This window comes from Mixophyes fleayi, chromosome 1, assembly GCF_038048845.1.
Source record: "Mixophyes fleayi isolate aMixFle1 chromosome 1, aMixFle1.hap1, whole genome shotgun sequence".
Taxonomy (NCBI): Eukaryota; Metazoa; Chordata; class Amphibia; order Anura; family Limnodynastidae; genus Mixophyes; species Mixophyes fleayi.
Genome location: NC_134402.1, coordinates 297,176,246 through 297,203,582, shown reverse-complemented (window position 1 = coordinate 297,203,582; position 27,337 = coordinate 297,176,246). Strand labels below are relative to the sequence as shown.

The following is a 27,337-nucleotide window of genomic DNA, read 5'->3' as shown; positions in this document are numbered from 1 at the left end:
CATGGCTGTTGAGAGGTCGTAGTCAGACATTAATAATGTGTTTCTCGTACATGTACTCTGAGGTTGATGGGCAGGACTTGAACTGCTCTCAAATGCTTCCATTTATACAACTGGGACTTTTGACTTTAAAGTGGATGTGTCAGGAGGCTGACAGTTTTTTGTTTTTTTATTATTCATTTAAAATAAGGGCAAAACTCTTAACTCTGATATGTATTTTTTGTTTACCTGTTGCTTTGTTTTGCCATAAGAACTCTTGCAGATAAGTGCACACAGAACATAAATCTCTTACTGGGCAGCACTTTTACTCCCACCCACTACATGAGTCCTCCTGACCATGAAGAAACTCTGGCAGCAGCTCAACTCACAAGCTCATTAGCATAGAAAATGACACAGCCAAGTACCTGCTGCTTCGAAAAAGAATTCTTGGCTTTTATTGGCTATAGCACTAAGGTGTCACTTTATAGTGAACTTTAACAAACTGTAGATCACTATAGGCTACAAGTGTTTGGAGTTCACTACAGGAATGCAAGAGCTATAACGAATGACAGAGTAAGGCCTACTCCTGTTAGCAACCAGCTCTCAAGAACCACACCAGTGTGGAGTTGAGCAAAGGTGCCTTGGGGCATGATGAGGCTGTAATGTGGTCATCATGCAGCTTATATGGTTTCCATGAGTCTGATATGTTAGTGGTGGGTAATGGGGCTCAATAGGGGGGGGCGTGGGGGTGTGCAGGTGGGTCTGTACATCCTATTACCAAGAATTGATGTACTGATTGCTTTGGGATATGCAATACTAGGGGGATGTTTGCACTTCTAATGGCACTGCACCATTCTCAAGAAGCTCTGCAGGGGCATTTGTAGAGGGGGGTTTCCACACCATGCCGCAAGTGGGCGTGACCAGCATGCATGGGGACGTGGCTGCTCTCAAACTCTTCCTGTCCCCATAATATACATGGGCAATGCTGCGCGCGCTACTGTTGCCCGCAGCTATCCATTTTCAAGCAGACCTGTGTGCAGCGGGAGCAGGGTCCAGCCACCTCAATTCTGCAGTGCCCCAGGCTTGGAGGGGGTTTCCATGCACTAGGAAACCCCCCACTGTTTGCCTATGCTCTGGTTAGATATGCAAGCACTACTTTAGGTCAAAGATAAGATTCTAACCAAAGAAGAATATTTCCTTGTGAAAGTCATTACTGTACATCGTATCAATGCTTGTCTAGTAATGTGGCTAACCATAGGCCTCTGCAAAATTTTAGAATGGGAAGAAAAAAGTTCTACTATTTGGGCACCCTGTGAAGATTGCACCTACAGACATATGTAAAGTTGGCTATAACAATTGTAAATGGACATACATGATGGCAGTTTGCTAAACGATACACCATAACCAGCACTGCCTCTTCCTACCCTTTCATCTTACCCTTTTTTCTTAAGTAAGTGTATACACTTGGAATTTTGTAAATGGTATACATTGTATCAGTTGTGTGGACATTTTTATTTGTGGTAGAATGTACAAATAAAATAAGTAATATAAACATGGGAAACACGGGGGAAAAAAAGAACTTTTGAGCAACTGTCCTATTATTTTCTGAATTGTCATTATTATTACTGTTACTATTTATTTGTATAGTACCAACATACTCCCCAGAGCTTTAGAATTTGGAACAAACACAGTAGTAAAACTGGTTATTAATAAACAGACAAAAAAAAGAGAACCCTGCCTGCAAATACTATCTATAGGTAATTGCAGGTAATCTTTAGAGTACTAAATAAGCACTTCAAACTTCCACCAAATAGAGCAAAATTCAAACTAGTAATTTTTTATTTACTAATCATTATTTTGTGTTTTGCTAAGGTGTTGGGTTTACACTGTAACTATAATAGCTTTACATAGAAGTAAACCGATTGTAAAATAGTGCAGAGAAAACCACTAAAAAGACATTGTTTAGCTGGGTACACACTACAGAAAATTACTACGGATGCAATTTCTGTAACTATTTTACCAACAACTGAAAGTCCCGATGATCATGCAGATTTATGCCTAAACACTTACACAATTTACCGATTTACCTTCAGATCTGTGCTATTCATCTCTCGTAACTACCTGCTGAAAAGATGGTGACTCTGCATGGATGAAAAACTTGTAGTGTGTAAAGCTGGGTACACACTACACTGTTTTCGTCCAATAATCGGCTCAAACAAAGTCTACCCAAATGGACGATTATCGCCTCATTTGGTTGGTCGTACCGTTTAATATTTTCGTTCCAATCTTGTTTCCGCTGTGTAGTGTGTATAAACTTTCGACCGATCCACAACAGTGAGTACGAAATTACAGTCATTGCTCACGACAACATGGCTGTAAAAAGTCGCTAAAGGGACGTCCGCTCTTCCCTTTATCGTCCTAAACAAGGCTACTGTGTATGCAGTCTGTGGACCGAGAGATCGGACCATCGATCGCATGTAAAATCGCTCGGCATAAAAAGTTGGTCGAAATTTCTGTAGTGTGTACCCAGCTTAAGCAACTTAGAATTTCAAAAGATTTTGTGTTACAGTCCCCCAACCATAATTACCACAAGTGTAGACACACCTTTCATACATATGCATGCAGTATAAATTCACAAATGGCACTAATAAATGTATCAATTGTTTTCTTTAAAAAAATAAAATAATAACAATATTAATACATTTTAATAAACATTGGCCTTAGGGCCCAGCAATTCTGTTTTTTTTTTTTGTTTTTTTTTTAAGAAGTTAATGTCAACTACAATTGCTTCAACTGTAGCTTTTTGGCAGAGGCTTTGTCTGAGCAGTTGTGTCCAGTGTAAACCTAAAGGTGAATATGTAACTTAAAGAATTGAGATACATTTGAGACTATTATGTTTATTATTATTAATAATAATAATAATAATAATAATATTATTAATATTACTACTACTAATACTTCTACATTTCTAATTTGCTTAGTGACTTGATATTTTTCTGGGTTACATATTCACTCGGGCCTGCCATCAGGAGGTGCAGGGAATACAGGTGTATATATAGTCAGGGTGTCTGACACTTTTTTTTTTTTTAAGAAATTGTCTCCAGAATTCTAATACAATATAAAAATGGATGATTGGCTGCTCTTTGATGGTAATTTTTGTGGTTTTCCTTAATTCACATAGCAGCAGAGCTTTATGGTCCCAACCTTTTATCTGTTAAAATAATGTATAAAATACATTATATATGTATAATGTATAAAATAAATATAGTCTATCAGTAAGAAATATATAAAATTTTCTCTCAGCAGGCATGCGTCTCCAAATATGTTCACTCTCCTACCTTATATACAATGCGTGATGTCTGAGGCACGACCTGAGACTTAAGTTGCTTTCTAGTTTTACCTAGCACCAATATCCGTAGTTTTCACCCAAATGCCTTGGGCCATAACCAAATGAGGTTAGAGATAATGTACCTCTAATATTCCGTACAAGTAAATCAGTAGCTAGATACCTCACTTGTAGTCCAGCAGGATCAACCCAATGGACCTCATATAGAGTCGGACGCAAAGTCCGTTTTAGGCGCATCCAACAAAAAAACACTATCATGCATGTGCAGAAAGCACCAAATCCGCCTGCATCTTGGACACTTGCGATTAAAACAGACTTTGCGTCCGACTCTAGATGAGGTCCAATGTGTCTTGCAGGAATAAACTCAAGTGAGTCCTATTGATAACTGTCAAAAACTGGAAGTCAAGGATCAGTGGTACACATGAAACTTTTTTGTATGTAAAATTTTACAGGTCTGAAAATTACCTTTCAAATTCCTGTGTTTTAATGGCATGAATTAACAAAAATCATGCATATGTTTAAATTTTTACATATGTTTTTCTGAATTAGAAAGACTTGCAATCGCAAAGATCGCTGTTGTTGTTACTTTCCTTTTGCCAGTTGGTGCTTTTGACAGTAACCAGGAGGTGGCGCTGCTGCCTTAGCTAATGTGCTCTACTAATGTACTACTCCATAGAGTGCGAGTCATTTACACATTTGTACTGTTGATAAACATTACTGCCCGCTTAATGCATATCATTAAAGGAGAAATGATCATTCAATAATATTACATGCATACTTCATTGGCATGCTACTCAACATTTTCTGACAAACTATTGTCCTTTATATGGTGCTATAATATTGCACAACCTTAAACAAAGACTTTTTTCAGGTACATTAATCCTTGCACCAGTGGAACTTACAATCTTATTTTCCAATAACAGGCAAAACAGAAACATATACCCTAATTTAGTTAGAAGCCAATTAAACTTCCAGTATGTCTATGGATCATGGGAGGAAGCCCACATGAATGAGATGAACATACAGACTTTATTCAGCTAGTAAATCCATTGAAATTTTCTAATTCTAATCACTGTGCCACAAACTCCCAAATACTCTATAGTAGGGACTGGTTGGTTACTGGGCTTGTTAGGACTTAGACACAATTCAGGGCAGTGGGACAACTTTTGGTTCTATATTGTTAACGTGCGTCTTTTCTATTAGTAATACTTGGTTTAGTCTGTAGAGGGAGTTTCCTCCCCGAAGGTCTGTCAAGAAAAATATAACACCATACCATAACTTGTGTGGCGATGTTGTGGGGGGAACCTCTTACTTTTAAAAACTCTTCTTTTGTTACTATGTTTAATTTTAACTTTTAAAGATTTTGAATTTGAGTTGTGATGCATTTGTTTGTATAACTGTGTGCCTAATATTTCTGACAAAATTATAATCTTTTGTGATTTTTTTTTTTTTAAGTAACAATGTTTGTTTACCTTCTCTTTCAGGGTAAATATGTTGTGTGTTTTGATCCCCTTGATGGTTCCTCTAACATAGACTGCTTGGCATCAATTGGAACAATATTTGCTATTTACAGAAAGGTAAATATACCTAATGTGACATTTAGCTTTCTAGAATGAAGGATGGCCTAGGACAGCATATGATTATGCAGCATAGGATACAGTAGCATAAAGGAATATAATCATGAAGCTGTGTATAATGAAATATGTTTAAATATAAGATTTGGAAGCATATATTATATAGCTATTTTGTGTGTATACTGCTTTACACACATAGGGTCTATATTACAACTGTTTTATTGTTGGAGACACAGATGGGTTTTAACTGTTTACTTTCCCTCTGTCACTTGCTGCAAACGATAGGATCTTGGCATTGTCCCCATTGAAATAAAAATGTTGTTGAACGTCTGGGAAGCCTGAGCCAGGCTACACAATGGAGGGAGACAATACATACCAGAAAATTAATCCAACAGAGAGAAATGTGTTAACATTACATTTTTGTGTTACATGTATAAGAAGACAGCATTCTGTCTATTTCATTGTATAAAATATGTGCTTGAGAAGCAGAAAACTCTTTAAGATGTGCACTTTACAAATCATACCAAAGTCCAAACTCCTATCCGTTTATCACCACCTCTTTTGTAGAGTTTTCAGTTGTTATCCTAATATACTGCATGCCTTAGCCTTATTTGTACTTGCTCAAATAAATCACGAGTGAGATGACATCAGGACTGTTTTTGTTGCAGCTGTCACTTTAACCTGTGAAGCTTTTTTTATTACATTGCTTGGAGTGCATCTAGAAAATCACTTCTGCTCCCATACTTTCTTTAGCACACGTTTCGCGCATTTGTAAGTGCATTTGCCACCTGTAATAGAACGGTCCCCATGTACGACGCACTGTGTAAAATAAATAAGCAGGCAGTGTGACAAACCCTCTCCCCCGTGACAGCCTGGCCTGGTTTCCATTGAAAACCTCTTCCTAACCCCCTGGGCTGTGGGGGACTTTTCCTCCCCAGTGGTGCCAATAGAGTGGACATGGTACAGGACAGTATAACGCTGATGTTATACTATGTATGGGAAGTGTTTTGTTGCATTAAAAAATATAGGAAAAGACCTGATCTCCTGCAGCTCTGAGCCGCAGCAGAACTGAAGTCCTGTGCTGATGGGGGGGATGGCAAAGAACTTCTAAAATTGCATCCTCTATGCCCCTTTAGTCCATTTCAATAATCTCCCTCTGTACAAAAAACCTTTACTTTATGCACTGCTCCGCATCTATGCACATCTTCTGTACTTCTGTATCAAAAGTTTGCCCAACTACTCCTCTCTGTCTCTGCGGGTGGGGTATGGCATATCGATGCCGAGTACACTGACAAGACTTACCCCGACATGAAGACTACGAAGGGCTCCTTCCCGACCATCAGCGATGCCGACTCCTCTTCAAAGCGACTTCACCCAATCACGATCCAGTATGAAGCCGGCTCCACTTCATGACGTCATTCACCATGGCGACTGTGTTATCGCTTTTGTTAACAGCGATAATACTGTTGCCATGGTGAATGGCGTCCGTCGCCATGGTGAATGACGTCATGAAGTGGAGCCAGCTTCTTACTGGATCGTGATTGGGTGAAGTCGCTTTGAAGAGGAGTTTGCATCGCTGATGGTCGGGAAGGAGCCCTTCGGAGTTCTCATGTCGGGGTAAGGCTTGTCGGGGTAGTCCGCATCGATATGCTGACTACCACCAGTCTCTAAAAACATTTGCTCCTTTGCAAATGCAGCCATTTAGCTCTCAAAAACAAGGTTCATCAGCAGGATTTAAACTGCAGCTTCTCAAGTCGTGGCGCACAGCAGGTCATAAGCTGTATTTGCACTGCAGTCATTTTTTATTTTTTTTTATATTGGACACCTGGCTAATCCTCTCACCTCTGCACTTTGCCTAGCAGGATTGGATATGTTGGCATTAAGATTGGCCAATGTAGAATCATAGAGGAGCCTGACCCACTTTAAAAATAGTTGGTCCCATGCCGACTAGTTTAAGGGCTTCTTCCTACATGTAACCCCACTTCACCTAGTCAAAGGCCTTGCTGGCATCAAGAGAAACTAGAGGTAATAACGTATTCATGTGAATAATGTTACACTTTTTTTATTTAACTCTTAAGACTCTGGGGAGAATGTATTCCCCATCTTCAACATTTAACACAGATCTACAATGAAGCACTGTATCATGGAACCAGTGGTTTAAACATTTACTAAGAACTGTGACCTAAAAAACAACACCTGTGTAAAGAATGACAGGCTTGTCTCAATGGAATGCCATGTTATTAGCTCCAACAATTAAGGGTGTGGCTATGGAGTAACAGAACTTATCTGTACTGCAGACAAATAATTAGTCAGGCTTTTTGTTGCTGTAAAGCTGAAGTCCATAAGTAAATGCTGTACTGGTGTAAGTCTGCTGAGGAAGACCAGTATGTAACATGTTATGCACAGTTGGTAACTTGACATTAGAAGTGTTCTGCAAACTAAAGTTATTTTTATTTTCTGAAACACACAGCAATAATTACGTGTATGACAACCTCTGTCCACAAACACAGACATTCATATTATGGTATAACTAACAAAAGTGAACCATTGGTAGAACAAGCAATGTAAACAGCACTATACAGTATATTTCTGGCTGATTCAGTGGTAATAGGTGATGCATTAACTAGTTCCAGGGATTGTGGGCAGATAAAATTTAAAGGACCACATATTGCATATCTTTTGGTGGGTATTATTATTATTATTATTATTATTATCTTTTATTTGTTAGGCGTCACAAGGTTTCCGCAGCGCACATAGTACAAACAGTAGACTATACAGGGTATAACAGTACAGAACAATAAACAAAAAGTACCAATACTTCAGAAACTCCAGGCAGGCAGATGCAATAGACACGGAGCAGAAGAACGGGTAAGGAGACAGGAGGGAAGAGGGCCCTGCTCATACGAGCTTACATCCTAAGGGAGGGTAAAACAGACCAGGCACAAGAGGAGCCAGTTGAGGGAATGGGAGAGAGGGGAGAATGAGCGGAGGAAATAGGGGTTAAGTGGATGGGTGGTAGGCTTTGAGAAAGAGGTGAGTTTTGAGTGCACGTTTGAAGGAGCACAGAGTAGGAGAGAGGCGGATGGAGCGAGGGAGGTCATTCCAGTGAAGGGGGGCTGCACGGGAAAAGTCCTGGATTCTGGAATGGGAAGAGGTGATCAGAGTGGAGGAGAGGCCGCGGTCATTGGCCGAGCGCAGGGAGCGGGTGGGAGTGTGAATGGAGAGGAGGTTAGAGATGTAGGGGGCAGTAGAGTGGGAGAGAGCCTTGTAAGTGGTGGTGAGGAGTTTGAAAAGAATTCTGTAGGGGAAGGGGAGCCAGTGAAGGGCAAGGCAGAGAGGGGAGGCAGAGGAGGAGCGGCGTGAGAGGTAGATGAGTCTTGCGGCCGCGTTGAGAATAGAGCGGAGGGGGAAGAGACGAGAGTGGGGGAGGCCGGTGAGGAGGAGGTTGCAGTAATCCAGGTGGGAGATGATGAGTGCGTGTATGATGGTTTTGGTGGCCTCCTGAGAGAGAAAGGGACGGATGCGGGCGATGTTGCGTAGTTGATGTTGGGTAGCAAATATTCATGAATAAGCATCTGTTTAAACCTCTGAGGCAAGGGGAAACACAAGCAAATGGAATGGAGACAAGGAGAAAGTGAATCACTGAGTTAGACAATGAAATGAGCAATGTCTCCAACAGCACAGAACAGCACTAGTGGATCCAGAGGGGCAGGTTGATGGTGGCCGCACACTAAGTACATGCCCACCCCTGCTAGAAATAAAGGTTGGTGAGGTCCATCAGTCAAAGTGACGACACCCTCCTAATAAAATGTCTATATCTGCCCCTGCAGATAAGTGGTGTGAGGCCCTATCAAAGCAGTGCAGGAAAACTGGGTGTTACACGCAGCTTTATAAAGTTCATATATCCAACTTGTTTCTGTATGTACACCTGCAGACACAACAGTTGAGATATTACAGCTTACTTATATACAGTTTATGTACAGCTGCTGCAGACGATGACTCAAATAGCACATGTTCAGGGTCGTTGGGTATTAAATAACAACTACATATACCCCAACTGCAATTTGCCCTACCTTAGAAGTCCGAGTCGGGGTATATGCAGTCGGTGAAGTGACTACCACCGGTTCAGGGAATGGATATCCTTTATTACTACTTCATGCATATTTTGATTAAATACATGGTATGTATTTAATGTATGAATTCTGCTCATCTCTGAGAAACAATCAGATATGAGGCTACTAAGTGACTGCCGATTACACAAATAAATTCATTTCTGTCATGCCCATTTTGTAGACAACTGAAACGGAGCCATGTGAGGAAGATGCTCTCCAGCCGGGACGCACCATTGTCGCAGCTGGCTATGCTTTATATGGAAGTGCAACACTTGTGGCGCTCTCTACTGGCCAGGGAGTGGATTGCTTTATGTTGGATCCTGTAAGTATGGCAAGAGTTATCCCCAGTAGACAGCAGTAGTTGGAAATAAGTGCAGTGATATGAGGAGTATGACCATAAACCACATTCATTTATTGTTGCATTTATTTTCAGGCAATGGGAGAATTCATTTTGGTTGACAGGAATGTTAAAATAAAGAAGAAGGGAAAGATTTACAGTCTCAATGAAGGATATGCCAAATACTTTGACCCAGCAATCACAGAGTACTTAAACAACAAGAAGTTTCCTCCAGTAAGAAAAATGTCTTTATTGTGTTTACTTTGTATATTTAACACCTTAACTCATGCCATTTTATTTAACAATACTCAATATAAAAGTACAAGCTGTGGTACCCATTTCACATAAGAATTTTTAATGAGTGTATATACAACCTACATATATTTTTCAATTTGAAATGTATACACTTTGAAGTGGCTGGTTGCCACTTAAGTACATTATAGCAAGCTGGTTATATACTGTGTTATATAAGTGTTCAATACAAATTCAGAAGTCATTTATGAAGTGCATTTGGCATTGGTGTGCCCAGAATAGTTCACCTAGGTGCATGCCAATTTTCTGGTCTTGGCAGATGCCTCTACAAAGTGGAAGTGTGAACAACTATACAAACAGGTGGACAAATCTGAAAGGTACATTATTATGATGATTACACTTAAACAAAGACCAACCGTCTACCACTTTAGTACTACCAATTCATTAAAATAAACGTTCAATTATTCTCTGAAAATACTGCTTGGTTTAGCTCCATTTGCCAACTTTAAAAGTCTCAAGTGGCAAGTTCAGGGGGAGGGGGCTAAAATGGCATAATTTTGACCCCCACGAACTGATGTGATCACAACATTGAGATGTGGGGCCGGTCATAATTGAGGGATCCAGGAGACAGGCATGCTCAGGGATGTGGGCGAACTACCCGAAAATTGGGAGTCCCATACATTCCGGGGAGTAGTGAAGTATATCTATGACTTACTTGGCTCATGATAGTGTCTGTCTTTAATACATGTGGCAATTTTGTGTGTATGAAACTATTTATTACATTTCTCTGCCTAGAAATGTGATTCTCGGCTAAAGTGCAACATGGATGAGCCAAACATGTCCCATTAAAACTATAGGATGAGACCCTTTGAGTTGATGTACAATTCGGTACTTTTTCAGAATGAAGAAGGGACACCCCTAAAAATGTTCCCTCTCCACCCATTTTATCTAATTTTGATAAGCTGGCTCCACAAAGGGAAATCTTGTTTTCTTTACTGCACCACCATACTAGGCACTCTGCTTACATTTAACATTTGGAGTATGTGCACCAGATGTGCACAAGTTGGATTGCACAGTGGAGCCAAAGCTGATTTGCACTGCACAGCAGACTTTTAGCTCTTTGTAAATGACCTCCAGAGCATTAACTGAATTCTGATGCTGCCACACACACTGCCATATCCTTGGTGTATATTTGGCAACTGAGCCAAACACAAGCTCTATGTCCGATAACAATCTGATCTAAATAGTTTGGATTATTATTGGGTATATTGAAAAATGCAGTCAGAAGATGACCCCTATCAGCCTGTCTACATGGTCATCTTTTGTCCTCACCAACAGTTCCATTATACCGGGACAGATTTGGATCAAAAGCTGAATGACTGGATCTCACCCAATTTGGCCACCTTGGAGTGGATTGGCCCATGCATGTGGCTAGTTTAAGTGGGGTTTTAAGCACAATTTACTTTGCATCTGCAGCACTGTAATCCGGTTATATTTTTCCTGTGGTGCTTAAGTGTTAAACTGTATGAAAGGAATAAGGGAAAATCCCTATTGCAAGTTTATCTTTGTGATGTCATAGAGGGAACCCTAGGCATTCTGCCAGCTTTACTCTACTCAAAGTGAAACTTATTGTAATGTATAAACAAATGTTTCTATTTATAACAATTAGAAAATGAAAGCTTGACTATGCAATAACAATCATGCTGCTTCTGTCAAATCTGGCACTGCAAAATTAAATAAACTTTCTCCTAAGGACTACGAAGGAAATCAATTGGAGAAAATGCATTTTTTTTTTCCAACCATAGACCATTCCCTCCATCTGTTCTTTCTTCCCACCCTTGCTGTAGGCAATCTATGTCAGCCTGTTAGCCTATGTGCTTGCCATGAAGATAACTATGTTCTACTGTTGCTGTTTATGAAACATCCGACGAATATGTGCACTATAGCAGCAGTAAAACACACACACACACACACACACACACACACACACCCACACACACACACACACACACACACACACTGTTTTTCATCAGCACAGAAAAATAAAAAATATTGGGTATTATTTTTTTTAAAAAAGAACAGTAAGAGAAATTAAATATTTGTCACTTTAATTCAATTGTGTATACGTTTGTTTTTGGGATTGTTTTAAAAGCACAACAAAAGTCAAACAAAAACAGTAAATTAATTAAGGGAAATAAATAGTAAAGATTTGACAATGTATATAGTAGATACAAAACACATGTTTTGAAAACACATCAAGCAGTACATAAAGGAGAACTCTAAAAACAAAAAACATGTATCAGAATAATAATGTGTTTACAATCCCAACAGAAAGGGCTAATTGTAGCACACTAGCATAAAGAAAACCTAAATACCACAAAATCCTATTATGTATAAGAGAGATATATTTCTCCAAACATAACATAACCCCATAGTGCATATCAACCTCTGCTTTTTCCTAAAATAATGATTACATATGTTTAAAAGTCGTTATTCGCTTCAGCTATCTAGGATGTGCTCGGTAACAGGTCAGTGATCACATCACAGATCATCTCTCTGACATGTGTGTGATAGAGGAAATAAAAGCAGTGGATAGGGAATTAACAATTTAACTATCTCCACTGGTGTCCTGCAATTATGCCACTTTATGTTTTCTTTCTGCATGCATGGGAATTAAAAATATATATATATTTTGGGGGTGGGTGGCAAAAGTAAGTGGCTTTGGAGACCTACTAGAGATTAGGCCGGGTGCTATGGCTTTGCTATTACTATGACTACAGTTATTATGACTAGCGAGCAACCTGTGTTTTAATTGATTATTCATTCTGGGACTGCTGCTCCTTTTAGTGAAGTCAACCAATTTTAGTTCACTCAATTATCTTGACTTACCTCTTAAGTAACTTGCTTTAACCGTACACTGATCCAGACAGATGGCATTTGCTCCAGGTCCATGGACTTCTAACTAAAGCGCTGAGAATTTATATTATTTGTTGCAGTAGAAGTGTAAACACAGGTGTTATGCTGAACAGTGATTTCCTCTTTTACCCAGGATGGCAGCGCCCCATACAGCTCCAGATATGTGGGATCAATGGTTGCAGATGTTCACAGAACTCTCATATATGGTGGAATTTTCATGTATCCAGCAAATGAAAAGAGTCCAAAAGGAAAGGTAACAAACACGTATTTTATGAAGATCAAAATATATGATTTATATAATTACAGCATCTGTAAAATATTAATCTAAGGATATTCGAGTATGATACTTCTGGTAACTGAGGACTGAATAAATAGGGCAAACAAAGCCTTCTGGACAAACCAGTGAGGGATTTGTGTGCTTCCGATTCTGACCTTTTAATATTTCTTTATAAAGGTAAGGATTTAACTTGATCAATTTCACAAAGCCCAATACAAATAACAAAAAGTATATTACTGGTGGACCAACTAATCATAACAAGTTATGCATATCACGCAACCTTCCAGCTCCAAAAAATTGGGACAAAAATTGACATGTTGAATTGTAGTTATATTTCAGTGCATTTGTTTATGTAGACTGGAACCTAATTATTTTTTTTTTATATTGGAAGACTCCACTAGCAGCTTTCTAATGCCAGCTTTCTTGCGCAGCACGGTGGCTAAGTTGTTAGAACTTCTGCCTTACAGCACTGGGGTCATGAGTTCAATTCCTGACCATGCCCTTATCTGTGAGGCATTTGTATGTACTCCCCGTGTTTGTGTGGGTTTCATCCGGGTGCTCCGATTTCCTCCCACACTCCAAAAAACATACTGGTATGTTAATTGGCTGCTAACAAATTGACCCTAGTCTGTGTATGTCTGTGTGTGTTAGGGAATTTAGACTGTAAGCCCCAATGGGGCAGGGACTGATGTGAGTGAGTTTTCTGTACAGTGCTGTGGAATTAGTGGCGCTATATAAATAAATGGTAATGATGATGCCAGTCACAAACAGTGTGATCCCGCTTTGCCATACACTTAAATTACCAAACTGTACCAGATGCGGCCCATCAGCTGTTGCTGTGAGCAGAGGGATCTCTTCTGTCATCACGGGGCCTATTAGAGTGGCCTGGAAGAGGACAGCACACACAGGCCAAAAGATGTCATCTCTGGCCATTTACCAACATGTCCAATAAAAATCTGATTGATGTTGAACAGGTTATTATCAGATATTGGGGTAATTTAGGGACCACATACACTGCAGTAGCCATCCAATTTCCCAATATCTCTGTAAATATCGCAGTGTGTGTGGTCCACAATTTCAAAAGACAGAAAGTAAACACTTTTGACCTAATTATGTAAATGCTATTTTATTTTATTTAGACCCTATCTTGTTTAGTATAATGTTAATATCCTATTAATTTTAAAATAAGTCTCAACAAAAGAAAACCTCATGTCCCCATAATTACCTATTTGAGGACATCTCTTCGCAGCAACTTCCTTAATCAATAATTAATAGTTGTTCAAGTTACATTTTTGTTTAGGCGTGACCCTGTTTATATTAATAACATAGACTAGGTGACAGTGTGAAAAAACATGTTCTGCATTCTAATTAGTGGCTAAGTATACATTGTCTGCTATCTCCCCGGGGTATTTCTGGCTTCTATACTAATCACTATTGACCGATGACTTTTATTGCTGATTACTGACATTCTTGGAGTGTTCAGGCAAGACATGAAACTCCAACAGTAATATACTATGTGCACCTGCTCAGGTGCATACTCTCTCTGCAAACTATACTGTAATGGTAACCATTATGACCCCAACATGATATCCACATAATATCAAATCATGTGTCCTGTGATCGGTAGAAACTTGGATGTCAGCTCAGCACTCTTTGAGGGATGTGGCCACACTTTGTAGATGATTAAATATCCATTGTGTCAGAGGAAAGGTTGCTGTGGTGGTATGTCTGAACATGATCTTGAGTCAGTGAAACTACTCACTCATCAGCCTGTTGCAAAAATATCCACCCAAAAAGCAGCTGACAGCAACTGATAAGTGTAAGACCAAAATGAGTTGTTACTTCTGTGTGTTACAAGATGATGCAAAAACACATTTTTGTGGGTAGGCAAACATTAAAGGTAAATAGATCCTTGTCACTATTTAAGTTATAAACTAGTTGTATATAAAATTCCCTAGATGGAAATCTCTTTGGTTATTGACCATTGAACAAGGTAGCTATGCAAGTTATTTCAAGTTTCTTTAGTTTGAGAGATTTTGCCATTTCAGCCAAGATTTTAGCATCTAAAATCAAACAAAGTTTTGGTTACAAATTTTGTCAGTGATTATAATTGTTGCACTCCTAGTGGCATAATACATTCCATACATGCTTGGGAACATTTGTTATATTTTTTAATAAAAGACACACACAGGCAAATAGCAGCATTTGTAGGAAATACTACAATGCAGTAATAATGGGCTAAAATTGACCAAAGAGCATTAACTGTGCTCTTTGGTCAATTACATCCGACTGAGGGTCTCCCGCCGCTCCAACCGAGGGTGAGCCTGCTGTTCCCTCCCAGGCATCCCCTTCCGCCACCACACCACAGGCCGCAATATCTGCCTGCTCCCCCTATTTCTGTGGCTTTACTACTTAACCCCTGGTGTCCCGTCCGGCCTGCTGCCTCTCCACGTGGTGCCCCTGTGTCTGGTCTCCGAGGCCCCACTGTACTACCTCCATACTGGTCTGCCTCATGTGCCCCCTGCCCTGGAATATGTTTGCAGCATAACAGCACAGAGCTATGGGCTAAGAAAGCTACAGGGCTCATGTACATTTAACACCCCCTACCTTGTGGCCTCCTGCACCAGTTTCCTTGGTACACACAGGCTCTCTCTTTCCCCTGCCACTCCTTGTGCCGCTGCCTTATCATATTGACTCACCCTGACTCCTGACCCCCTGGTCCCTCCACCTTGTCCCACCGAACTCACCTGGACTCCGGACCCACTAGGCCCACCTGCTCTCGCCGGGTCTGAACTGAACTGTTTGGCTTGACCCTCTGGATCTCTGATCCCCCTGGATTGCTCGACCCCTTGGACCATTCCAGCTCCTGCACCTACCTCCGGATCGCCAGACCCCTTATTCTACTCCGACTCCGGTGACCACCTACCTCGGCCTCAGTAACTACCTAATTCCTCCGTTCTCCTCCCACATCTCCTGGTAAGGGCTCTCCGTAGCCCCATCACTGCCTTTATGTTTTCAATTTTTTTATTTATTTACTTAGTTATTTATTCATTTTATTGAACCACACTTATTCATCCCACCTTTATTTTATTGTTCCCCACCACACATTGTTTTCATTGTTTGGATTGTTATTTTATTTATTGTTATTTTATTCTCCTTTACTCTTCATTGTCTACAGTGCTTTGTCTACAGTGCTTTGCCCCTGCTCCTCCCCACTTTGCATCGTCCATACTGTTTTGCCTCTCACTCCTGTCCCCGTCTCTCACTATGCCACCCCGTTCCTTTCCTATACCTATCCTCTCCCCGCGCCCCCCTCACCAGTCCTTCTCTCACAGTCCCATCTCTCCCCCTCGCCCCATCAACCTCTCACCCAGCCCCCTTCACTGGTCCAACTCTAGCTCCACCACTCGCTCCATTAACCCTAACAATCTTATCCACATCTCTCCTCATCCTTCCCTCCCTTTCTCCTGCGCCCTCTGGAACTCAAGATCCATCCGTAACAAACTTACCTCCATCCACGACCTCTTCATCTCCAACTCTCTTAACCTTCTTGCCATCACTGAAACCTAGCTCACTCCTTCTGATACCACCTCACCTGCCGTTCTCTCCTACGGTGGCCTCTCCTTCACCCACTCCACCAGACCAGATGATCGTCCAGGAGATGGAGTGGGCCTCCTCTTGTCCCCCTGCTGTACATTTCGGGTCATTCCCACCCAACCTGCCCTCTCGTTCTCCTCTTTTGAAGTTCACTCCATCCGTCTCTTCTCTCCCATCCACCTCCGTGTCTCTGTCATCTATCGTCCCCCTGGCCCCACCCAGTGGACCTCCACCCCCACCCACCGTCTCGGTCACTCACTTGACCTTGTCTTCTCTCATCTCTGCGACCTCTCTGATTTCTCCAACTCTCCCTTCCCACTCTCTGACCATCATCTGCTCTCTTTCACTCTGTCCTCCTCCCCTGTTCCTCCCCCACCAAAAGCTACCCTCACCAGATGCAACCTTGAAGCGATTGACCCCATCTCCTTCTCCTCCTCTCTTGTGTCTCTCCTTTCCCCCATTCCCTCCTTGGCCTGCCCTGACCAAGCGTCCTGTCTCTACAACCACTCCCTAACTACTGCCCTGGATGCTGTCGCCCCAGCCTCTCCCATTCGCCGACGCCGCCTCATTCCCCAACCTTGGCACTCCAAACTCACCCGCTTCCTCCAAAAATGCTCTCGCACTGCAGAAGAATGCCTCTGGAGGAAATCTCGCTCCCTGGCCGACTTCCTCCACTTTAAATTTATTCTCTCCTCATTCTGCTCTGCCCTCTCCCTCGCCAAACAAACCTTCTTCAAGTCCCTCATCTCCTCTCAGTCCTCTAATCCCCGCCGCCTTTTTGCCACCTTCAACTCACTCCTCTCTCCCCCTCCCCCTCCGGTCCCTCTGTCCCTCTCTGCTGCTGACTTCGCCACTTTTTTCTCTTCTAAAATTGAAGCCATCAGACTTAAAATCTCCGCTTCTAAACCCTCACCAGCTGTCTTCATCGCTCCACCCCCATCCAACAATCAACTCTGGTGCTCCTTCTGCCCCACATCAGGCGAAGAAGTCCGCTCCCTTATTCTTTCCTCTCCACCCTCCACCTGTCCTCTCGACCCCATCCCCTCCAACCTCCTTCGCTCTCTCTCTCCCACTGCCTGCTCCTACCTGGCACACCATTTTAACCTATCACTCTCCTCCGGTGTAGTACCCTCCTCATTTAAACACGCTCTTATCTCTCCGATCCTCAAAAAACCCAATCTTGACCCCACCTCTGTCGCCAACTACCGCCCCATCTCACTTCTCCCCTACGCCTCCAAACTTCTTGTGCAGATAGTCTGCTGTCGCCTCACCAGATATCTCTCGGACAATTCCCTCCTTGACCCTCTCCAATCTGGATACCGTTCCTTCCACTCCACGGAAACTGCTCTGGCCAAAGTTACCAACGACCTCCTTTCAGCCAAATCTAAGGGTCACTTCTCCTTACTCATCTTTCTTGACCTCTCCGCGGCCTTTGACACTGTGGACCATCCCCTCCTTCTGCAAACTCTTCTCTCTCTCGGCCTCTCCGGTTCCGTCCATGCCTGGTTCTGCTCCTACCTCGCTAACCGCACCTTCTCTGTCTCCATGTCTGGCTCTTCCTCCCCCCCTCCCCACTCCCAGTAGGCGTCCCCCAGGGCTCTGTCCTCGGCCCTTTTACTCTTTTCACTATACACTTCCTCCCTTGGTGCGCTCATCTCCTCCTTTGGTCTTCAGTATCACCTGTATGCTGACGACATTCAACTCTACATCTCTTCTCCTGATCTCTCTTCCTCCCTTATCTCTCGCGTATCTGACTGCCTCTCTGCCATCTCCTCCTGGATGTCCTCCCGCTTTCTCAAAATTAACATCTCCAAAACTGAATTCATTGTTTTTCTTCCCCCCCAAACTCCCCTCCCACCACAACCTCTCTATCGTTGTTAACAACACCACCATCTCCTCTGTTACCCAACTCCATTGCCTGGGTGTCCCCTTGACTCCTCTCTCTCTTTTGCCCCCCATGTCCAATCCCTTGCCCAAGCCTATAGACTCCAACTTCGCAACATAGCCTGCATCCGACCCTTCCTCTCACAAGACGCCACCAAAACCATCATCCATGCATTCATCATCTCCCGCCTTGACTACTGCAACCTTCTCCTCACTGGCCTCCCCCTCTCTCATCTCGACCCCCTCCGCTCTGTACTCAATGCGGCTGCTCGACTCATCTTTCTCTCATGCCGCTCCTCCTCTGCTTCCCCTCTCTGCCTTGCCCTACACTGGCTCCCCATCCCCTACAGAATCCTCTTCACATTCCTTACCACCACTTACAAAGCTCTCTCCCAGTCTACTGCTCCCTACATCTCCGACCTCCTCACCATTCACACTCCTGCCCGATCCCTGCGCTCTGCCACTGACCGTCGCCTCTCTTCCACTCTCATTACCACTTCCCACTCCAGAATCCAAGACTTCTCCCGAGCTGCCCCCCTACACTGGAATGACCTCCCTGGCTCCATCCGTCTCGCTCCCAAGCTGTGCTCCTTCAAATGAGCACTTAAAACTCACCTGTTCCTTAAAGCCTACCAATCATCCACCTAACCCTTCACCTACTGCGGACACCTTGTGGCGCCTAACAAATAAATGATGATAATAATAATAATTATAATAATAACTGTGGTTTGTATGTATGTGGCCAACCTGGATAGAGATCTGCCCTACTCACTCAAATCTACCCCATTTATTGCTGCCTAAAGGTTCTTATAAATGTATAGTGGATCTGCACAGTGATTCTAAATAAACATAAAACTATTTACATGCATCTTATTACAGAACAGTACACTATATTTAAAATCTAAAAAAATAAACATTTTCTTTCTTTATAGTGTCCTTTTAGTAGTCTCTAAAAATGCACATCTTAGGGACATCAACGCATGAAATCAAAGATAAGTAGATGTGAAAAGCGTACCTTCACATTTTAATTAAACAGAAAGCGGAGTCTAACCAGATGCGTTGTAAAGACTGACTTCTTTTATATAAAAATGTGAAGGTTTGCTTTTCACCTCTACTCTGGAGTGCAGCCATTTATCAGGTTACATGTTGCCTGTGATTACAGTATAATCACCTATATACAGGCATAGTGATTAACTTTACTGCTTCACAGCGCTGGGGTCATGGGTTCGAATCTGATCAGGGTCCTATCTATGTGGAGTATGTATGTTCACCCCGTGTTTGCAGATTTTCTCCCACACTCCAAAGACATATTAGTAGGTGAATTGGCATCTGATGAAATTAACCCTAATGTGTTTGTGTTAGGGAATATAGACTGTAAGCTGCACTGGTGTGAGTGATTAAATAATCTCTGTAAAATGTTTTGTACTATGTAGGTGCTATATAAATGTTAATAAATACATTATATACAATTGTCACAAACTTCAATCACAAGCATAGACACTGCTATAGATACTGTGCCTAACATATTCCCTTAATACTCTGTTGTCATCTGGTATAACCTCACTGTCTGCTGCCTTTCTCCCTGTGTCTGCCCATTGCTTGTATGGTCAGTCCCCATACACTCCAGTGACCTCTGCTCCGAAATGCTCTTTATTACTGGGCGTAGGGCACATGTCATGATAAGATAATTAAATCTAATAACTTTTTTTACTTTTGTTGAGTGTTTTATAGAATTTTATGTAATATCCCATCCCTTGAACGCCGCTACTAATATTTTGGTATAGGAAATGCTGAAATGTTCTTGCCACTCTCAAACGGCATTGGGTCACTAGAGGGAAATCGCTGCTCTGTGATCCTATAATATATAATGAATATCAATGGGAAGATATTTCCATGACTTTCAGCTGTGATTTTTGCTCACCTAATCACTACAGAAAACTGGTGGTTTTCCAATGTGTAAAAGTGCAGCTCGTGTGCCACTACCGTAAAATCATCATTGCTAGCAAATATTTAAACCCAAGAAGGTCATGTTGGATGTGAAGAAAAGCTTTATACATATGTAAGCCCAACTCTGATAAGGTTGGTGCTTAGCAAATTCCTGCTAATAATTTAAGTAACACAATCTGCAGATAAGATATTGCTTTAGTTAACAGTGTATGACAGCTCCCCAAGCTGCTTGCTGACTCTCAAACTGACCTCTGTACTGTGTTCCACTCAGAACTTCTAAAGTGCTGTTTTCGTTCCCAGTTGTGAAAAGTTCTTGTTTTTATTTATTTTTCTTCATGTGCTGCTATTTGTGAGTCCTCTCCTTGATGTCAGAGCCTTATCACAGAAATGTTCTTGTTTACTTAACTCAGACGCTGCCAATTCAGCAGGGACACAAGTGGACCAACCTCATCAAGAATACACATGGCAGACGTTTTTTTTTTAAATTAAATTGCAAACACATCCATCAAGGGTGGTGTCGTACTGGTGATTTTTCAGCTCTTGTTTTCTAGAGCAGAAAGTCACCAAGTGTTTCATAAATATTTTCCCCACTGCCAGTCTAAGTATTAAGGGCTTTTTTGGTGATTTTGAGCTTTGACATGCAGAACATAAATATCTACAATCGCTGCTTAGCAGTTGTGTGTATGCTCTATTTATAGGATTTGAATCGAGCTGCATTTTACAAGTTACTGGGCTAAATCACTGGTGTGACATCCTCCAATAGCATTTAATGAGTGACAGTGGGGACATACTGTATTTTACACATTTTTCAAATGCAATTTTTAGTAACATATGACTCTATGTACTAACATACAGAGGGCTTCACATGTAATATTGAGTTATTGCATATAGCAAATCTCAGTGTAGGAGCAGTACTGACCTCCACAACCTCAGTGTAGGAGCAGTACTGACCTCCACAACCTCAGTGTAGGAGCAGTACTGACCTCCACAACCTCAGTGTAGGAGCAGTACTGACCTCCACCAACCTCAATGTAGGACAAGTACTGACCTCCTCTAACTCAGAGGTATATAAATAAATAGTGATGATGATGACTGAGAATTGTGGTGGAGAGAGTGATGCACACACAGCATGGTAATGATTAATTTCATACCATATGTGAGCAATTTTAACATGCTTGGGATAGACATAAGGATATCCTTTATAAAGGCTAAGGATCAAATAGGGTTTGAGGTTACCATAGGTTAAAATATGGACAGACTATATGGGCCAAATGGTTCTTATCTGCCGTCAACACCGCTCTGGTCAAAAATGGAGCAGAGCTGACCTCCACCACCTTGGTATATGGGGCAGAGCTGACCTCCACCACCTTGGTATATGGGGCAGAGCTGACCTCCACCACCTTGGTATATGGGGCAGAGCTGACCTCCACCACCTTGGTATATGGGGCAGAGCTGACCTCCACCACCTCGGTGGTGACAGAGGATTGTGATGCAAGAACGAGGGGAAGGAGTGATGCACACACACAGCATGGTAATGATTCATTTCATTACCATATGTGAGCTCACTCACCAGAGATTTTAATGATCTTCCAAAGTGTAAAAACATCACTATGACCATAATGCTATTGTTGTTTTCTTAAATCACTGTGTGTACCTTTGATAGCCTGCTCATAAATAGAATCAGATAGAATTTACCATAACACTCACCCTTTTGTAGGACAGTATGCCTTGGGTGACCATTCACGCAAAGCAGCCACCCAAAGGCAAATATGGTGGAAAGAGTTGGAATATGTCACTCTGCCCCCTGCAGAAAATCACTAGTGTGCCAATACCTACAAAGAGAGAGCTCCAGCTGGTCACCTCTAAATACCTAACAGTGGTCAATTCACTAACTGGCCTATGTATTAATAAGTAGCGATACTGCTTCACTATTGTAGCTTTTGTTTTAATTGATCAATAAAACATTGCCCAGGCAGCTCAGCGACGCTGGCTGCCAGCAGTAAGGGTTAGCAATGTAAAAATAAAATGTAAACTTTTTTTAAAAAAAATTTACTGGCTGTTTCTTGTTTGAAGAAAATGCTTTATTTAAATTTAAGCATTTTTCAGTGATTATTACCTGTTCTCAGGCGATATCGATAGGAGGATTGTGGAGGTACATATACATCTGCAGTCCTTGCTAATTAGGTCATGCATTGTGACGTTAGCTGGCGCTAACCCCATGATGGGGATTTTCTCGCTTTCGACCCCTAAATCTGCCAACCGTTGGTTATCTAACAATAGCAAAAATGGATTTGAAATCCATTAAATTGACCATGCAGACTTGTAGCCCTTGTAATATTACTTCTTATTTTCTATCCCAATTGGCAGCTTAATCACATTGAATGTACCCTTGTGTACCCGGGGACTGCCTCAGTGGTTGCAATATTCCCTAACACAAAGTCATTAGTGTTAATTTCATCAGAAGTCATTTAACCTATCAGTATTTATTTGGAGTGTGGGAGGAAACTGGAGAAACACAATTTCCACAAAGATAGGATTTACACTGGCGAAAAGCATTATGCTTCGCAGCTGAGCTGTTGTAGCTCCTATGGATTTCCACCTCACAATAACAGCGCTTATAATTGACTGAGTCATCTATAGCCGGGTACAAATTTGACAAACTGACTATTTAGATACTATTTATTTATGCAACTGTTTTATATGTGAGTGTGTGTGTATATGTGTGTGTGTGTGTGTGTGTGTGTGTAATATATATATATATATATATATATATATATATATATATATATATATAACCACCTCTCCCCAGAGATTCAGTAGGGTCTGTAACATCCAATGGCGGTCCCAACTGTCTTAATTAGGAGTCCAGGGAAATATGAATGATAGAAACAATGATCTTGGCCGTAACTTACTAATGCTTGGCTCTTTTCCACGGTGTAATTGGAGGCTCTTAAAAGAGAGAGCATGCAGTCTTCCTCCTCAGTCCCGGCAGGCTCAATTCATGGGCATACAGCTGCTCTGAATGATCATATTGAAATTAAAATAATAATTCACAGCAGCTGTATGCCCATGAATTGGTCCTGCAGGCTCTCACTGCTAAGAACTGACAATTACACTGAGTGTTAGTAAGTTACTTCTGTTGTGATGTATTGCGTCTGGCTAATGGCAAAGTGTGATTTAACTGTAACGAGATGATTTTGCAGTGCAATAATAAGGATATTTATGAATGGCAACAGACAACCAGAGAGTTAGAATGTGTAAAAAGACAGCAGTATCTGCTCACATAATAAATTGTTCCTGTTATATAGCATTGTTCATGGTCCACATTAAACTTATAATAAGAGAGTGGTACAATAATATACAATGATTGTATAGTGACTGATTCCAGATGAAACTTATCAGACTCTCTGATTATATAGCCTAATAATGAGCTATTAAAGTGTTTATTATGAACAATACATAGTGACAGAGTTCAATATCTTAAAATAATAAATCCTTATAATATTGCGGTGTGACGATGATCGAGAATAAAAAATAAGATATAATAAGAAATAAATGATGAAAGTAATTTGGAGATACATATATAACTATTATAAATAGAAGAGACATTGTCTGCATTAGAGTCTATTAAAGAAGGATATTACATGAACTGAATGCATCCAAACTGGAGCCATAGCATCAATTGTTTAAGCCAAAGTGATAGATGAGACATTTGTATTTGGGTAATAAGTTTGAAACCCACTACTGGTTTTAATGAGTCAATGAACAACCATCAAAATACCACATCGTCACTGTTTTAAAATATTTTGCTACAATCATGGGGTTCTAGGACCTATAAATATTATTTTAACCAGAATTAATAGTAATATATTGGACTCACAAGTGACCCTTAACGGAATATTTTTTTATTTCCTCTATACATTATCTTTATGTAATGAGGGGAGGGAGGTCACTTTTAATGATGGGTCTCATCCCTTTTTCAATTCTAGCAGACGCGGGCTATTTGCGGCCGCACACTTAGTACATGTGCCTAGAGGCTGAGGCAGATAGAGGATGCTTTCCAGCATTACATAAATCATTCCAATCATTTGTAATGGATATACTTCATACTAATCTTGTGCAGGATGACTATCATAGTGATTGTTAATATCCTGACTGATTTGATGTATATTATGTGCTTTGTCTAAATGTTTATGGAGTATTTATCCACACCACTCATTAATTAAAAGATGCAATGATATGTGGATATGCAAGACTCACAGAATATATTTATGCATCAAAAATTATAACTGACATTTAATTATTATACTCTTGGCAAGACTGACAATTTGTGGTTGAGTAACTCTAGTTTTGGTTATTTTTTTTCAATACTTCAATCAATGTAAGTGTTCATTTATCTGTTCATGCAAGTGTTAGTACATGTCCACATGACAAGTGGTCCCACTTGGGTACATAACCAGGGTTTAAATTTTTTGTTTAGAAAGATAGTGCCAATCTCCATTGCAGATGAGAGGGGAAAATAGGAGCAGGGATGGGTATTTATAGACAGGAGCAGGGGTAAGGGACGGAGAGAGAGGAGCAGGGAGTAAGGGAGCGAGAGAACCGGGAGGTGGGGCAGAGGGGAGAGCTGGTCGAGAGGGAGAGAGGGGGTTATCTGAAATAAACATTTGGAGAGTAGACAGAGAAAGGAAATGAAAAAGGGAAATAAAGGAGAGGTCATTGGACAATGAAGAGGTGGACAGGTAGCATTGTTTAATTTACTATATTTTATATTATACTATATAGTGTCAAAATGCATCTAAAATCAATTACCCTATGAAGATCCTTAAAATTCCTGGAGAAATAGGTGGCAGATCCCTGGGCATTCACTTCAAATTTCAATACCGGCACTTCTAAAATCACACGTCATTCACTGTGTGTGCGTGTACATATATACACAGACACATACACCCCTGGCTGCTTTATCTCCGTCTCCCCACCCTTTCCTTTTTGCCACAGAATGGATGGAGCTACAGTTAACCACATCCCATCTGTATGTGTATGCTGCTATGGGTAATTTAAAAAAAAATATATTTATTATTTATTCTAACACGTAAAAACAGGTTCAATGTCTGAATTTCACCTTTTCAATGGCCTTGCAATTTGAGATGTTATTGCTATTTTTCATCAACCTTTTATCTTTCTTTAAGAAAATGACAGCTATTTTTTATCCATATGACCATACAATCTGGTATATTGTTTTTGTACATAATGATTTACCTACCACACATTTTGGGGGACATCCAGGTGTACTTTGTATAATTGGATATGTACTTTCTTTGATATCTCACAACTGGCTGATACAGCATCATTGTAATTGTCCTTAATTTTCAGGAACAGTCGTAGGTTTTAAAGAATTGTTACCGCATATTTTTGTCCTAAAAATGTCCCAATATTTCAGTAATATGTAAAATTCCTCTTTAAGTGAATGAATTAATGAAAAAAAATGATAGAATAAGAATGGATGATAAGAATTATTTAATTAGCTTTAGTCAATACTTATTGAAATTTTACTATTTACAAATCCAAAAAGTATTCTATTGTCATATTCAATATACATGGATTGTAAACCTCTAAGGCCGCTTAGACCGTATCATCTGCGTGGGTGCACTGGCCCAGAATCAAGTGGGTCCCTGGAAAATATTTTCAAGCTTTAGTTAAAATACTCTCTAGGTAAACCTCCATTCATAATATGCATTATAAAACATGACCCAACACACATTACACAATCTGATACAGGTGGCTGAACTATATATACATTCCTTTGACTTTCAGTAGTTACCTAATTCAATCAGAATGTAGCTAGGATTTCATTATTTGCCCCCCTGCGCTACTGGTCATCATAGGAGCATATTAACTGCTAACACTTTATTTACATCTCTGAGACCCCTCATTCAATGGCAACTAAGCCTATATTGCGCAGTTATTGTGCACGTAAGTGAGGCAAGTGCGTTCATAGAAGAAGACACTAGACTCTGGAATGACATCTTACAAACATTCAGAAAATGCTTACGGATTAGTACGAAGTGTGAGTGCCTATTTGCCTTCTTTATAATGTAGCTGACTGTAAACAAAACATGCTGTGAAAATCATTTGAGTAGTTGGCATTTCACAAAATTGATAAGATACTTGGAGAATGTGACTTGAAATAAAGAAGTGTAAAGATAAAATGTCTGCATAACATGAGAGTTTCTTGTTTTATCCCCTGCAGCTCCGCCTGTTGTACGAGTGTAATCCGATGGCATTTATTATTGAGCAGGCAGGAGGATCCGCAACCACTGGAACACAGCCAGTGCTGGATGTCAAGCCAGAATCTATCCATCAAAGGGTACCGCTGATTCTTGGCTCTCCAGATGATGTACAAGAGTACTTGGATTGTGTGAAGAAACACCAGAAGAGCAAATAAGTGCTTTTGTGTGTGTAACACTTGTGTTTGTCGTTCATGTACACTTCTGGGCTGGTTTCTTTTGCATAAAAGAAAGTCTGAACACCCCATCTTGCTGTTGTTGCATTATTGATAAACGCCACTGAAATACATACTTCACTTCAGTTTAATTTTTTTAAACTAAAAACTTTCAAATTCCTCAGGTGAAAAAACAAATGAGTCTAAAGAGGGCATATCGATTGGATACAAGGTGTCACATTTTCATACACTTTAAACTTTACAGTTGAATTGCACATGAAATTCACTTTGCACAGGACAGAGTTTAGTGCATTGTATGTGCACAGTATGATAAGTACATAGGATCAATAGGAGGTGTGAAAAATCGCACAAATCATTATTTGTCTATGACAAGTTGTTATAATAAATTAGGCCAGGGCCCTGATTCCTTATGGTTTTTCTTCCTACCATTGCACCTTTAGGCCTGTCTCCTCAGCCCTATGTCTCAAGCCCATGGTCCTGGACACAGGCCTTCTATTTATAAGGCATTCCAACAATATGCAGTTACAAATATATACAACAGACGAACTTTAAAAAACATGTTATGTTGTGCATCACATAAAAAAGGCGAGATGGAGAAAGAAAATGTTTCAGAGAGGAGAGTGAGCATTAGTAATATGGATGTTCGATAAAGCAGA

At 40.8% G+C, this 27,337-nt stretch overlaps 1 protein-coding gene across 1 annotated transcript in view; it reads left to right on the top strand.

The window, feature by feature from the left end:
- Nucleotides 1-26,752, top strand: part of LOC142108204 (fructose-1,6-bisphosphatase isozyme 2) — a 48,220-nt gene extending 21,468 nt beyond the window's left edge. Inside the window, exons 3-7 of the mRNA XM_075191837.1 lie at nucleotides 4,807-4,899; nucleotides 9,190-9,330; nucleotides 9,442-9,579; nucleotides 12,647-12,766; nucleotides 26,469-26,752. Of these exons, the coding sequence (XP_075047938.1) occupies nucleotides 4,807-4,899; nucleotides 9,190-9,330; nucleotides 9,442-9,579; nucleotides 12,647-12,766; nucleotides 26,469-26,663 (687 nt within the window). The 3' untranslated portion in view covers nucleotides 26,664-26,752. The remainder of the gene's footprint in view (nucleotides 1-4,806; nucleotides 4,900-9,189; nucleotides 9,331-9,441; nucleotides 9,580-12,646; nucleotides 12,767-26,468) is intronic.
- The last annotated feature ends 585 nt before the right edge of the window (nucleotides 26,753-27,337 follow it).